We start from the raw sequence: 16,392 nt of genomic DNA, 5'->3' as shown, positions 1-16,392 counted from the left end.
AGGACAAAGGTATTAAAAAGGTGAGAATTTTCTTCATGTTTCATTTTTTCTTCCTCTTAGATTCCCATGAAAGTTATGACCAGGCAGGACACAATCTTATGCTTACAAAGAGGACACAACAAGGGAAAACAGTCATTGTTGAGAGGGTTTGTCACATTTTGTTTCTCTCCTTTTAGAGTTTTTTCCCCCCTAGATCATCTGGTTTTCTTTGATGGTACTCAGTACCCCGTACTGTATTATTTAAAAGATGGTTGTGGTTTGGAGGAAGAAGCATTAAGGCTTGTGGACAATAACAAAACAAAATGAACAAACAAAAAAACTGGGGGAAAGGCGAGTGGGGAAGAGTCCCATATTTGCTTCTTAAAGCCTATGTGATATTTGGCAAGTTATTTAGCTTTTATCTTCCTATTTAAAAAAGAGGCCTAATACTACTACAGCTCAGGTACGTTGTGAAGATGACCTGGGGCAATGTAAAAAAAATATTTGTGGCCCACAGAAAGCACTCGTTAAATATTGTATATGCGTAGCTTTGTGTGCCTCTGTGTGTATATGTATTTTAAATTTGGATAGACTGAATTATCTACATGAGTGATTACAATGCATTTGTTGGATCATATCCAATTTTTTGTACTTGTTTAAGAACATTTTTTAAAAAGGGGGCGGCTAGATACCAAATCTAACCAATGAATTGTATGTAGTAAAAGTATCCTAATATGTAAATTGCCAAACAAGACCAAGAAGTGTACTCTTAAAAGGATTGAAATCTTTGGATTTCTAGAACAGACACTGAGAGTCTGAATTTCAGGGATTGTCTCTCTACACTGATTAGAAATTCTAGGCCCCAGATAAGAGCCCCATTTAGGAACAGGGTGGTCAAGGGTGGGGGAAGACTGAGGAATGAAGGGCGGGTGCAGATTTCCTCTTACTAATTAAACCTCAACGTCAACAGGTGCTCAGTTCTGCTTCCCTTTCTTTTTCTCTTGGAGGGGAGGTGGAGCCAGCCTGATCCCAGCACACATGGCCAGTTAGTCCAGTCAGGCTCTAGGCCCCCGCCAACAGGCCAGGTGTAAGAGATTCCTAGGCCGGTCTTTACTGAGGTTATTTGTCTAGTAAAGGAATGTATTTTTGCCATCACTTTGGAGTTGCACTTTTGATGTTCCTGTGAATACGTTCAGGGTTAGTGTGTAATTGAAGGCGTTTTGTTCTGTCCAAGGATTCCATCCTCCTCCTCCGTCCTTGTGCCCAAACTCTACTGGTTTCTCATTCCGTGAGGATGATTTGGCGGAAGAAGATACAGTGGCAGCAGCGTTACCTGTGGGCCCTGGGCTGCTATATGCTGCTGGCCATTGTTGCTCTGAGGCTTTGTCTCAGATTGAAATGTGACTTTGATTCCCTGGATCTGAAGTCCAGAGATTTTCAGAGCCGGCACTGTAGAGACATCTTGTACAAGTCCCTGAAACTGCCAGCAAAGAGATCCATCAACTGTTCTCGGATCATCCAAGGGGACCAGCAGGCAGTGATTGAGGCTGTGCTGGACAACCTGGAGATCAAGAACAAGCGGAAGCCTTTCACAGACACTGACTACCTTAACATGACCAGAGACTGTGAGCACTTTAAGGCTGAAAGGAAGTTCATACGGTTCCCTCTGAGCCAAGAAGAGTTAGACTTCCCTATTGCCTACTCAATGGTGGTCCATGAGAAAATAGAAAACTTTGAAAGATTGCTCCGAGCTGTGTATGCCCCTCAGAACATATACTGCATCCACGTGGATGAGAAATCCCCAGAAACTTTCAAAGAGGCAGTCAAGGCAATTATTTCATGCTTCCCAAATGTCTTCATGGCCAGTAAGTTGGTTCGGGTAGTTTATGCCTCCTGGTCCAGGGTGCAGGCTGACCTGAACTGTATGGAAGACTTGCTCCAGAGCCCAGTGCCATGGAAATACTTACTAAATACGTGTGGGACAGACTTTCCTATAAAGACCAATGCCGAGATGGTCCTGGCCCTCAAGATGTTGAATGGGAAGAACAGTATGGAGTCAGAAATACCTACTGAGTACAAAAAGACTCGCTGGAAATATCACTATGAGACAAAAGACACCTTGTACGTAACCAACAAGATGAAGGATCCTCCCCCTGATAACATACCTATGTTCACAGGGAATGCCTATATTGTAGCTTCCCGAGACTTTGTCCGACATGTCTTAGAGAACCCCAAGTCCCGACAACTGATTGAATGGGTAAAAGACACCTATAGCCCCGATGAGCATCTATGGGCCACGCTTCAGCGTGCACCATGGATGCCTGGCTCTATTCCCTACCACTCCAAGTTTCACGTCTCAGATATGGCAGCCATTGCCAGGCTGGTCAAGTGGCAGGGCCATGAGGGAAACATCAGTATGGGGGCACCTTATGCACCTTGCTCTGGAATCCACCAGCGGTCTATCTGTATTTACGGGACTGGAGACCTGCATTGGATTCTTCAAAACCATCACCTCTTGGCCAACAAGTTTGACCCAAAGGTGGATGACAATGTTCTTCAGTGTTTAGAAGAGTACTTACGTCATAAGGCCATCTATGGGACTGAACTCTGAGATAAACTATAAGAGGATTGCTACCTGTGGGGCAAGAGCATGTGGATACATACTTCAGATGGGCTGGGACAGTGTGGGGTGGGAGACCAGGGCTCTGCAATCTGTGGCATCCCCAAGTTAGGGGGCTGCTATCGGAGTGTGGGTAAGTAGATCTGCCTTGCAACTTGCTGTCCTGGGTGAACCCTCCTGGTGAGCATTCACCCACCCCACTCCTAAGAGCTCTCCCACTGACTTTGTCACAGAGTCAAAATAGGAAGCCGTTATTTGGGAGAGTAAGGGAGGGAAGTGTGGCAGGGGACCCTGGATTTCAGTTGAGTGCTTGCTGTCTGCTTTTCTACTCTATGCTGGTTCTAATAAATTCTAGGCTTGGTAGTGGGGGCAGGGTGGGACTTTAATGAAAAGAGGGCCTTTTGTACTATTAACTTAAAAATAAATAGCTCTTTATTCAAAGCCCTACCTCTACTTTTGTCTAATAAGCCAGAAAAAAAAAAGATACAAGTGTGAGACTTTTTCTCATAACTATTTGTGACATTGAAAATCCCTGGTGGCTGGCAAGAGAATCTCCATTATTCCAAAGTTGATCATGGCCGAGTGTGTAAATAGCAGATTCAAAAGAATGTACAGGAACAGAGTGGATTCTTTGATTATTCAAAGCCCTCCTCATTTTGTTTACATTGCCAGATTCATGGCTTCTCTGTAAGGGAAAAAGGGCGATCTGACCAGTGTGGTCACTCATATACTTACGGGACAATTACAGCACTAATTTTGCCAGCTTCACAGCCAAAGCTTAATGTTCCATAGCAAAGACAGCGTTTTAGGTAAGGCCCTCATATAATTTCTTGGCCAAACTGGAACACATTTTAGTGGAAGGCAACTGGCTATTAGTCATAATCTTCTGTGATGGGAAAGGGATATTCTATAAAAAGATAGGCATGTCTTATACACTGAGCAACTGGTCTTCTGTGTACAATATGCTCTGGAAAAGGGATTTAGACACCAACTGGTGTAATGTGAATGATCCGATTAATGCGTGATGTCACTACTGTGTTTCTTCTTGGTTATGATTCGCTTAATCAAGTTTTCTCTCACAGTCAACCTTCCCTGCAACCCATGTACTCTGACACAGTTATCATTGTGTCTAACACAGTGAATTTTCTATTGGTAAGTTGTTATTGCTTGTAAGGGCCTACTCCTCTGGTGATGGGCACTGCCACCCCTCCTTACCTGCACTGTGATACCGAGTCCTCCTCAACCTTGCTCTCAGCCCCACCACAGAGGTGACTGATGAATAGTTATGTGCTCGTCAGATGAGCCCTGTGATGTCTGTTCCCAGCAGTGGTGACCATGGACCTCTCCACCTGCTACCCTTTGGGACTGTCCTTGTTCCTCCTCTGAGGGGGCTGGAAGGGGGGACCTGCTGCTGTGGGAAGTGGGCAGAAAATCTCCCATGTGTGCATGGGTTCTGAGAAAAGAACTCAGGTCTTTGGCCTCATAGTCAACTTCCTCTGTAAGTTTTCATGTGAAATAAATTGAAAAAGTTTAATATAAATTAAAAAGATAAAAGTGTGAACTTGTCATTTTGGGGGAAATAAGTTGTTGGACTTTTCCAAGCCCTGAAATTTTCTCTAGAAATATATTTAGGTGAATAGGAAGTGCTCTTTATTTAATAACATGCGGTCTTCATATCAGAAGGGTCAAAATTTGCCCTCATTTATTGAGTGTATTTTAGAAATCATATGATTAAACCAACATATCTGTTGGTTTTTTCCTTCCTTCTGAGTCATATCTGTTTCTTTAACCTTTCTTGGGACAAGAAAAATCATAAGTGAGTTGTGCAACAATGTTTGTATTACCTCTCAAGGTTTGAATGTTTCCTCTTTTTGATTTGGTAAGCATTGTTTAATCACTATACTTTTATTGCATGCTCTGCCTATTGTAATCTTTGCTCTTGATTGAGGGAAAATTTAAGAAAGGAAGAAAAGGCAGTTGGTAACATTGTTTGGGAATAGCTGACCTGATTTGTTCAGGGGAGATCAAGTATTTGCATTAAAAATGAAAAGGACAATTGAATGCATTACCTTCAGTAAGTACCTTCATTAAACTGAAGATCAGTTCTTCTTTCTTCCATTTAGTCAGTCATTTATTACAAAGATAGTTAAGATGTGGTTCCCATCTCTTTGAAGCTTGAGTGTGTGACAGGGACTGACATAACTCCTATGTTCGTTCTGCAAAAAGTAACTAAACTCTTACTATTTACTAGGCATTGTTCTTGACACCGGGGATATAGCAGTCAACAAGACAGAAATCCTCATGCTCCTGTTGTTACATACTAGCAGGAAACCGACAGCAGACAGATAAGTAATACATATGTGTATCGGAAGGAGATGGTGCTAGAGAGAAATTAAAGGAAGTGATAGAGACTGTAGGAGAGCGGGGTGGAGAGGGAGAGTGCTTAACATTGGTAAATACTGTGGTCAGGGAGGCCCTTAATGAAAAAGTGACATTTGAGTCCAGATCTGAAGAAGATGAAGGGATGATCCATGAGGATAAATGGGGGAAGAGCATTCTAGGCCAAGAGGAAAGAGTTGCAAGGCCTTGAAGCAGAAGCTCATCTTCCATGTTTGAGGAGCAGCAAGGAGGCTAGTGTCAATGGAGCAGAGGAAAGGTGGAGACAAAGAAGAGGTAACAGTACAAGGGAGAAGGGGTATGCTGTGAATGCCCTTGTAACCCGTCACACGGAAATTGTCTTTGCGTGAAATAGGTAGGACGTGGAAAGTTTTGAGCAGAGGACTGACTTGATCCGGTCAATGTTTCAATGCTGCACCAAGACCAGACCGGTTGGGAGGGAGGGGAAGCAGGAAGGCCAGTTAGGAGGTTCTGGCAATAATCCTGGCACTAGCAATAGTGGCTTAGGCCAGGGTTACAGAAGTAGAAGTGGTGAGAGTGGTCCGATTCTAGAAATGCTTTCGCGGTTCTGTTTGAGGACCCGCTGACAGACTGAGTTTGTTTAGGAGAGAAATGGTGGAGTCAAGAATGTCTCTGAGGGTTTTGTCCTGGTGAGGAGTCAGAAGGATAGAGTTTCCATTAACCAAGACGGGAAACCTGTGAAAGAGTGGGTTTTTAGGGGCAGATCCGGAGTTTGATGTTGCACATAGAAAATTGGAGATGCCTGTTAGGCATCTAGGTAGAAACGCTGGGAGACAGATGTGTCAGGAGCCTGAGTTCGGGAGAGAGGTCTGGGCTGGAGACATTTCGTTGGTGTTCCTCCACTTACGCAGTGTGTACATGATGCTGCATATGAGCCCCAGAGGAGAAAACATGGATGGACACTAAGCCCCTGGATGAACTCTGGGGATCTCCAAAATGAGAGGCCAGAGATGTAAAGAGGAACCATATAAGAAAGTTGGAAAGGAGCAGCTAGTAGTGTGGTAGAGGGCAACATGGGTGCTCGGTATTCTGGAAGCCTGAAGGAGAAAGTGATCTGGGAAAGAGGGAGTTGATGATTAAGCCTAAAAACGGCGGAAAATCACGGAAGACGGCGATGAAGAAGTGGCTACCGGGCTGAACAATGTGGAGGTGACCTGGATGAGAAGATCTGTGTTTGTGGAGTGTGGAGGTGAGAACATGACTGGAGTGGTTCAAAGAGGGTATTAGAACAAATCGGCATTCAGCGCATATAATCATTTGAGTTTTGCTCTAGCCCAAGAGAAGGGGAAAAAACTACAGCAACCGAAGGTTGAGAAGGTTGTCTTAGACAGTAGAAAAGTGATAGTAGGTCTGTAGGTTGATGGGAAAAATCTAGTCGAGAGAAAAGGTGTGGGAATGAGATGGGAGACCTGCCAGAGTGGCATTCTTAGGAAGAGAGGGGGTAATTCTGTAGGGCACAGGAGGCAAAGCCTGTCTTTGATGGAACACCCACAGTAACAGGAGTGAAGGGCAGTGAAGGGGCTCAGATGCACGTGGACAGTTCCATGAAGCAGTGGGAGCTTGTGGAGTTCGGTTTCTCTCTTCTTTCATTAACATTGCACCTGAGGTATAATACACACACAGGAAAGTATGTGTTACTGGGATCCAGGTCAGGAAACAGAACGTTACCAGCAATCCAGAATGCCCCTCTATCCCTTTCCAGTTACCACCGAAGCTACTGTAAAGAAAACTATGGTCCTAACACCATAGGTGATTTTGCCTGATTTTTACCTTTCTTGTAAGTACTATATTCTCTTTTGCTTATGACTCCTTCAACTCGCTATTATGAGTTTTATCTGTGTTGCTGTGTAATACTCCACTATATAACTATACCATAGTTCATCCATTCTCTTGTTGATGAATATTTGGGTTGTTCCCAGCATTTCTCTGAGTTATGCTCCTGTGAACCTTCTGGAACCTGTTTTATAGAAAGCACATATACGTTGGGTACACATCTAGGGGAGAAACTCGAGCAGCCATGAGCAAGGTGTGAGAGCTTCATCTGCTTCCTTGTGACTTTGGGCATACCTTGTTTTATTGAGTTTCACTGAATTGTGCTTCTCTTTTTCACACCTGGAAGGTTTGTGGCAATCCTATGTTGAGGGAGTCTTTGGGTGCCATTTTTCCAATAGGATTTGTTCACTGTGTCCTTGTCATGTTTTGGTAATTCTTGAGGTGCTTCAAACTTTTTCATTATTATTGTGTTTGTTATGGTGATGACTGGTTTCTCGAGATGGAATCGACTGGTGAAGATGCTGTGAAGATTGTTGAAATGACAACAAAGTGTTGAATACATAAATTTAGTTGACAAAGCAGCAGCCAGAGGATTGACTCCTTTTGGAAGAAGTTTTCTGGGTAGAATGCTATCCAACAGCATCACAGGCTACAGAGAAATTGTGAAAGGAAGAGTGAATGATGTGGCCAACTTCATTGTTGTCTTATTTTAAGAAACTGCCACAGACATCCTAGCAACCACCACCCTGGTCACGCAGCAGCCATCAAGACCCTCCGCCAGCCAAAACATGACAACCTGCTGAAAGCCCAGATGATGGTTAGCATTTATTCTTAACCATAAAGTATTTTCAAATTAAGGTCTGTATTCTTTTTTTTTTTTTTTAAGGCATAATGCTATTGCACACACCATAGACCACAGTGTAGCATAATTGTAACTTTTATATGCACTGGACGGCCAAAAAATTAATTTGACCTGTTTTTTTGTGATAGCTGTTTCATTGCAGTGGTCTGGAGCCCGAGCCACAAAATGTCTGAGGAATGCCTGTATTTCTACTGTCATTTTAACCGTTCTGGTGAGTGGTAGTGGTACCAGGTTGTACAGTTTTAATTTGCATGTGTCGTAGCTTTTCATATGTTTATTAGTCATTTAGATGTCTTGGAAGTTCTCTTATTACCCTTATTTAGTTCAGTGAAATATCGAGCAAGATGACTTTATCAGATGAGGATGGAGGAGATTTTGGAGGTGTTTGGAAAGAGGAAAAGGTATAATTGTTTCAAATTGGAAACTGGAAAAGAAGCCAGACCAAGGGGAAAAAACTGCCAGGCAGCATTAAGTTTCCAGTGACATTAAGGAGGGTGAGTCTAAAAAGAAATCAGCCATTCATCCACATTCAGCTGCTAGAGGACAGGCATATAGAGTAGGATTTACTCGGGTGTGTGATCTACCCAAGCAAGTATGAGAGGGGGCAAAGGAGCTTATGTTATGTGCGAGAGAGTGATCATAATGATGACCATGGAACTGAATCTGAGTAAGGTGGAAGGGGAGGGGGGAATCCTGGAATAGGTAAAAGGGGCATAGTGGAGTGTCAAGTTCTTGATGTGTTGGGATTGCTTTGAAGTGAGGGATTTGTTCTATTTCAAGGAGTCTATTAAAGGTTTACAGAAACGGTAACATTTGAACTCTCTTAAATCTTTAATTATAAATTTCCCCTTCCTCCTTTTTGGTCTTTTTGGCAATTTGTTGAACAAGGTAGGTCTTTTCCCTCTACATTTTCCCTCACAATGTGGATTCTGCTTATAGGATCCTATCAGTTCTCTCATTTAACATATTTCTCTCCCCAATATTTCTTATAAACTGGTATTTGGATCTGGGGGAGCCTGATCCAGTTTTGAAATTTTGCCAAGAAAATGTCATGGTTGGTATTTTGTATTTCCTCTTGTATCCCAGCAGGAGGTACATAACATCGTTTTGTGTGTGTGTGTGTGTGTGTGTGTGTGTGTGTGTGTGTGTGTGTGTGTTTTAAAATGATGGGACTGAACTGTAGGGTTTGGACGTTGTCAGCATGATTATAAATTCCCCATAACCTTTCGACCTAATCGTTTTAGCAGTCATTGATGATCGTTGATATTATTTCATAATGAATTATAAAATGGAAACCTCTTAATTCTACAAATCCTTCACATTTTTATAAAGTACAAATTTTTCATAACTCTATTATTCCAGTGAGGTACAGTTATTTCCCATTATCAGCTTTTAGAACACTGAACAGCTTAGCTAGCAACAAATTTACATACATAGGGAAGGTGTTGGTATCATTTTGAACCTGTGGTTTAAAAACATACTTTATATGCTGTGATGCACTTCAATTATTTTGATGCTTGAAATGCTCCATTTTTGGCTAGTGTATTATTTTCCTGTGGCTACTGTACCAAATTGTCACAAATTTGGTGGCTGTAAATAACAGAAATTTTATTGTTACACAGTCCTGGAGGCCAGAAACCCAAAATCAGTTTCACTGGGTTAAAATCCAGGTGTTGGCAAGGCTGTGATCCCTGTGAAGGCTGTAGGGGTGAATGTGGTCCTTGCCTCTTCTACCTTCTGGTACCTGCCAGCCATCCTTGGCTTGTAGCCACATTACTCCAACCTCAACCTCTGTGGTCATATAGCTTTCTCTTCTGTGTCTCAAATCTTCTTATGCATCCCTCTCATAAAAGAGATGTATGACTGCATTTAGGACACACCCTGACTATCCCGTGTTCTCTCCATTTCAAAATCCTTAGTCACATTTGCAAAATTTTTGCAGTATAAGGAAACACATCTTTCAAAGATTAGGACCTGATATCATTGGTGGCCATTATGCAGCCTGCTAAAGCTAGTGAGAGCCCTTTAAAGTTAGGCTTTAAAATCCCCAAAGCTCTGTGTCTTTTTGACTTGACTCCAGGAATTTCTGATAACTGCCTTATTTTCTGAAACAAGAAGCCTTTCCGAGTTCTCTATATTTCTCATCCCTTACCTTTAATTAGCCATTCTCCAAGGAGGTGGGTTTTGTTGTTGTTGTTTTAAAAGTGTGAATGGTATTTATAAACTACAATTTGGGCATTAGGAATGCTCTTTGCTAGTGAGTTGTCCACTGAATCAAAGGATCCAGGAATCAAGCAGGGCTTGGGGAATAGGAAGAATGACTCTTCTCAATAATACATCTAATAACCCCACTCACAGAATTTTGGCTTCTGTACTTGAAACTTTGGGATCTGCTGGTTGAGTCCCAAGGGAGGAATGTGTCCATTAGGAAACCAACAGTGCTCTCCATGAACTGGAAAGTGTGACTTGCACTTGGGCATTTAGGGTGCTTGTGCCACTGAACCAAGGGGAAAAGTAGGGGGTTACTGTATTGACTGGGGTGCTTGGTCTCAATTGTCAAGGGAAATATGGCTGTTGCTAAGCAATGGAGGGCACTCTCTGGAGTGCTTCCGTAGTGCTTCCACGTTCAGCTGTTCAAAGTTAATAGAAGGCTACAGTAACTCACCGAAGGAAGAATCAGTAAGGACTTAGATACTTCAGGAATGAAGGGTAGGATCTCCTCACTAGGTAAAAAACCCCAGCCAGCTAAGATGCTGACTGAGGGCAACAAGAAAATGATCTGGGCTGTGAAAACAAGGTGAGAGATAGCCATATGATTTATAACAATGAGGACAATGCCAGCTGTTGCTTTCCTACGTATTTTCACTTGTTAATCACCTTCCCTCTCTCTTCTGTTAAATATAAAAGCTTTGGTGGTGACTGATTTATAATTGAGACTCAAGATGATAAAATATCCTCCAGGGGGATTGTCTCAATTAAAATTCTCATCATCCAGATGTTCATAGTGACTGGTGGGATGTTTTGTCTTTCTTTGGGGGGAGAGATTAAGTGTACTTTGTACAAGAAAAGTTTGTTGTGTATAAATCTCAAAAGAGGCAAGAGGATGGGTGTACAGGCAGAGTAGTTAAAGGAGGGTGCTGGATATTGTCTGTTCCTTCAGCTCTCTCTATATTTATGCTTTGAGAGAGAGAGAGAGAGGAGAGAGAGAGAGAGAGAGAGAGAGAGAGAGAGAGAGAGAAAGAACACAAGCAGGGGAGGGGCAGAGAGAGAGGGAGATACAGAATCTGAAGTAGGCTCCAGGCTCTGAGCTGTCAGCACAGGGCCTGATGCAGGGTTCGGGCTCACGAACCACGAGATCATGACCTGAGCCAAAGTTGGAAGCTTAACCAACTGAGCCACCTGGGTACCCCTCCTCCAGTTCCATATTAACTCTTCTATATTTTTTCCTCTTCACTGTTGTGGCAGGAGATCCACAAGCTACATTTCCCTAGACTCTGCAGCTGGATTTCTGTAAGTCTGACCTGTGAGAGGCACTACTGGGATACTGGGGGGAAGAACCCATCTTCCAGTGGTGTCACAAGCAACGGTACTGGCTGCGGTACTCCAGCTGCAGAAGCTGGAGTGCACCAGCACAGTGGCAGCTGTGGCTGATGAGAGTAGGCTCTTGGCTGCTTGGTTCCACAGTAGCAGCCTCAGCGATAGTGACTGTGGGTCTTAGGATTTTCCTTTTTGCTTCTTCCAGCCATAGGAATAGTAGCTGTTTCCTTAGTATTCTTTAGATACACTCATTCCTCCTTTGCTCCTCCAGCCCTTTGAAGACCTTTGTAACAAACTCCCTGTATTACATTTCTTGTGTTTGAAACGCTTTCTAAAAAAAATTTAAAAAAGAACTTGTTTTTGAGAGAGGGAATGTGCATGAATGGGGACGGTCAGACAGAGAGGAAGACAGAGGCTCCGTGGTGACAGTAGAGAGCCCTACATGGGGCTCAGATTCACAAACTGTAAGATCATGACCTGAGCCATAGTTGAACGCTTAACCGACTAAGCCACTCAGGTGCCCCTAAATTTTTTCTAAAGTTTATTTTTATTTGAGAGAGATACAGAGAACAAGTGGGGGAGGGGCAGAGAGAGGGAGGGAGACATAAGAGCCGAAGCAGGCTCCATGCTATCACCGAAGAGCCCCACACAGGGCTTGAATTCCCAAACCATGAGATCATGACCTGAGCTGAAATCAAGAGTTGGACGCTCAACTGACTGAGCCACCCACACACCCTGTTTGAAATACTTAATGTGGTTTCTGTTTCACTGATGAGACACTGACTGATACACTTCCTCTACGACAGGTATTATCAGGGCCCCCAAGACAAGCTGAAGACATAGTTCTTTTCCTCAGGGGTCCTACAGCTTGTCAAGACAAGAAGATAATTCAGTACTAAGGGTGGTACAGGAATTCAGAGACGTGGGAAATGGAAAGATGAGGAAAAGCTTCTCAGATGTGGTGGGGCTCAACTAGAACAGACAGCTCTAGGGAGAAGACACATAGGTTTTCTCCTAAACATTATTTTTTTAAAGGCTAAAAAAACCCAAAAACCTGTTGGCAAAATATACCTAACATTAAGTTGACCATCTCAGCCATTGTAAAGTGTACAATTCATTATGCTTCATGTTGTTTTGCAACCAATCTCCCAGAACTTTTTTCGTCTTGCAAAAAAAAACTCTGTACCCGTTAAACAACTAAATCCTCCCAACCCCAACCCCTGGCAGCCACCATTCTGTCTAAGTTTGACTGTTGTAGGTCCCTCATGTAAGTGGGACCATAGGGTATTGGTGCTTATCTTTCACTTAGCATAATATCCTCAAGTTTCATCCATGTTGTAGCATGTGTGAGACTTTTTTAAAGGCTGAATGATACTGCATTGTATGTGTATGTAACATTTTGTTTATCCATTTGTTCAATAGACACTTGTGTTGCTTCAACCTTTTGACTCTTACGAATAATGCTGTTGTGAACACTGGTGTACAAATATTTCTTTCGGTCTCTGCTTTCATTTAGTTTTGGTATATACCCAGAAGTAGGAAGGCTGGATCATAGAGTAATTCTAGTTGAAAATTTTTGAGGGACTGCCATGTTTTCCATAGTAGCTGTACCATTTTATAGTCAGTTGTACACAAGGGCTGCAATTTCTCTACATCCTTACCAACACTTGTATTTTGTTAGTTTGTTTTGATAGTAGCCATCGTAATGGGTGTGAGGTGGTCCTCAACACTTAAGGTTTTGTTTTGAGCTACATGGTTTTTAAGAAGTCAGTGGAATTTGTTAATCTGTTTCTGTGGTAATAAGGTGTTTTTTACCCTATTTAAAGAATGTCTTTTGCTGTTTTTCGGCAGTTAGATTATGGAGTGCATCATTATCCTGTTTGGAGTTTATCAAACTTCTTCACTCTGTCAGTTTAGGGCTTTCCTCAAATCTGAAAAAAATTGGCCATTATTTGTTCATTTTTCTATGTGACAAAAAGAAAATGCTGTATTCTGGATAGATTTTATTGCTAGGTCTTCAATTTCACTGAACTTTTCTTTTGCAGTGTCTAATCTGTTAATTTATCCAATATTTCACTGCATATATAGTTATTTTTTATTTCTATCCCACTTTGGTTATTTAAAAATATTTTAAATTTTTTTCATGTTTTTAATACTTGTACAAAATTAGCTGTCTCAACATCCTTGTCTGCTGGCTTTCATCACTGCCCTGTCTGGGTCTTTTCCTATAGACTACTCTTTTTTTTTAGTTATGGGTCACATTTTTCTGCTTAACATGTCTAGTAATTCTTTAATTAGATAGGTGCAGGACATTATGACTGTTACATCATTGAGGAACTGGATTTTGTTTACTTAGCAGTGTCAGGCTTTGTTTTAGCAATTATTTGTGGATCAGTTTGATCCCTTTGAATCTTGTATTTAAAGCATCTTTGCTAGGGTGGGTCTAAGCTAAAGTGGCCTTCACTCCAGGGGATATATTTTTTTTAATATATTTTTTTAAGTTTTATTTATTTATTTTGAGAGACACAGAGACAGTGTGAGTGGGGGAGGGGCAGAGAGAGAGGAGAGAGAGAATCTCAAGCAGGCTCAGCACTGTCAGCTAAGAGCCTGATGCGGGGCTCGAACTCATGAAACCACAAGATCATGACCTGAGCTGAAACCGAGTTGGACGCTTAACCAGCTGAGCCACCCAGGCGCCCCCTACTCCAGGGATATTTTATGGTCACTACAAAAGGCATGATCCCCCTCTACTTAATACCCTGGGTGATTACTGAGGACTCTTCACTCTGGCTCTTCTCCCTCTGTGAGCTCTGGGAATTGCTGTTTGCAACTAACCTCGTAACCTAAGTCACTTCTTGCTTGATCCTGTAGAGTGTCATTCTACCTATATGCAGCCAAGTACTCAGTGAAGACACAGTGAAGACACTGTATTGATTCCTTTCTGGAATTCTGCTTACTTCCAATTACCTCACTGTCCCTAAACTCTGATCTCTACTTTCCATCACCACACAGTTACACATGTATTTTCTCGTGATAAGAACTTTTATGATTTTTCTCTTAGCAACTTTCAAATATGTAATACATATATGGTCACCATCTGGGACATTACATCCCTAGGACTTAATTATAACTGGAGGTTTGTACCTTTTGACCATCTTCAACCATTTTGTCCACCCAACTCTACTCCCTGCCCCTGGCAAACACTGATCTAGTCTCTGTATCAATTTTTTTTTTTTTAAGATTCCACGTAAAAGTGAGATCGTACAGAATGTGCTTTCTTTTTCACTTAGTATAACTCTCAAGATGTATCTATCTATCTTGTCACAAATGGCAGAATTTCCTTCTTTTTTATGCCTGAGTAATATTCCATTGTGTATGTATTTATATATATCACATTGTCTTCATCTAATGACAGACACAGGTCATTTCAATGTCTCAGTTATTATAAATAATGCTGCAAGAACATAGGCATGCAGATATCTTTTCAAGATAGTGACTTTGTTTCCTTTGGAGAAATAGCCAGAAGTGGAATTGCTGGATCGTACGGTAGTTCTATTTTTAATGTTTTGAGGAATTTTCATATGGTTTTCCATAGTGGCTGTACCAATTTATATGATCACCAATGGTGCACACGAGTTCTCCACATCCTAACACTTAATTCCTGTCTTGCTGATACCAGCCATTCTAACAGGTTTGAGGTATGGTATCTCATTGTGGTTTTGATTTGCATTTCCCTGATATTAGTGATATTGAGCTCCTTTTCATGTACCTGCTAGCATTTGTATGTCTTCTTTGGAAAAATATCTATTTGAAATCCTTATTTTTTAATTAGACTGCTTTCTATTGAGTTGTAGGAGTTGGTAATATATTTTGAGTGTTAACATCTTATCAGATATATGATTTACAAATATTTTCTCCCATTCAGTAGGTTGCCTTTTCATTTCATTGATGGTTTCCTTTGCTGTGCAGGTTTTTTTGGTTGGTACAGGGCTACTTGTTTGTTTTTGCTTTTGTTGCCTTTGAAGTTAGATCCAAAAAAAATCATGAAGACTGATGCCAAGGAGCTTACCACCTGTGTTCTTCTAGGAGTTTCATGGTTTCAGGTCTTACATTCAAGTCTTTAATCCATTTTGAGCCTTTTTTTTTTTTTTTTAAGATTTAAGTATTTCCTACACCCAACGTGGGACCTGAATTCATAACCCTGAGATCAAGAGTTGCACACTGTACCAACTGAGCCAGCCAGGCACCCCTGAGCTCATTTTCGTGTATGGTAGAAGATAGTGGTTGAGTTTCACTCTTTTGCTGAAGCTGTTCAGTTTTCTCAACACGAGTTATTAAAGAGACTGTCTCTTCCCCATGGGTATATTCTTGGCTCTTTGGTCATGAATTAGTTGGGACATATATGCGTGGGTTTATTTCTGGGCTCTCTGTTCCATTGATCCATGTGTCTCTTCCTATGCCAATACCATACTGTTTTGATTATTATAGCTTTGTTAATATCATTTGAAGTCAGGGAACATAATGCCTCTAGCTCTTCTTTCTCAAGATTGTTTTGGCTATTTGGGTGTTTGGTGGCACTTCATCTTGGAAAATTGAATGTATAAAAATCACAGGGAGAAAAACATAGAGCATGTGTGTCCACTCCTTTAACTTAGACAAAGGTTTGGTACTTACCCATGCACTTTACACTTCTAAAAGTGTAAAGAATAATCTCCAATCTCTGCCTAGGGGCAAAGGAACCAATTTTGAAGCCAATTTCTCCTGGAACAGAACTTTAAGGGTTCACATAGTCTTTCTGCACAGTGCTCTTGAGCTAATCCTACTAAATTCTTTGCTGCATGTTGACACATTCCTACACCTATTATAAAGTGAAATGCCTTGCCCTAAACCCCGCGGAAAGTCTATCTACCTATGTACTAGGAAAATAAGGTTCTAGTATTACCACAGCATTAAAAAATAACAAAACAAAACTGGATGAGTTTTCACCAAATTAGAGGGCATTTTCAGAATGGATTGACAAAGTCTTTAAAATCTACTGGAGGGTCCTGAAAGTCTCCAGAAAAAAATGGCAATCATTGTATTAAGCAACTGAAACTGAGTTATGAGACAGCTATGTGGGTCCCATATGCCATGATAGTAAGATAATGTGGACAGAGAAAACCATAGTAAAAAAACAAGCCCTAAATATATTTTAGGACAAATG

The 16,392-nt window shown here is 41.6% G+C and overlaps 1 protein-coding gene and 1 long non-coding RNA gene across 2 annotated transcripts; one reads left to right on the top strand and one right to left on the bottom strand.

Moving 5' to 3' along the window:
* The first annotated feature begins 1,273 nt into the window (after nt 1-1,273).
* Nucleotides 1,274-2,590, top strand: GCNT3 (glucosaminyl (N-acetyl) transferase 3, mucin type). The gene has a single exon (XM_047074703.1). The coding sequence runs from the start codon at nt 1,274-1,276 to the stop codon at nt 2,588-2,590; it is 1,317 nt and encodes a 438-aa protein (XP_046930659.1).
* Nucleotides 2,591-4,708: 2,118 nt separating this feature from the next.
* On the bottom strand, nt 4,709-7,630 carry LOC124508543 (uncharacterized). The gene is made up of 2 exons (XR_006961275.1): nt 7,085-7,630; nt 4,709-6,618 (listed from the first exon to the last, which is right to left on the bottom strand). It is a non-coding gene; the product is annotated as an uncharacterized LOC124508543 (long non-coding RNA).
* Nucleotides 7,631-16,392: the final 8,762 nt, after the last annotated feature.

The sequence above is a fragment of the Lynx rufus genome, unplaced genomic scaffold (assembly GCF_022079265.1).
Source record: "Lynx rufus isolate CCGP_SWC_20201006 ecotype Redwood Valley unplaced genomic scaffold, mLynRuf1.p SCAF_13, whole genome shotgun sequence".
NCBI lineage: Eukaryota > Metazoa > Chordata > Mammalia > Carnivora > Felidae > Lynx > Lynx rufus.
Note: the sequence above shows the minus strand (reverse complement) of the source record. Positions and strands in the feature narration are given on the sequence as shown.

Bases quoted from the DNA above. Each gene is read 5' to 3' on its own strand.
- GCNT3 (XM_047074703.1), top strand. From the start codon at position 1,274: ATGATTTGGCGGAAGAAGATACAGTGGCAGCAGCGTTACCTGTGGGCC.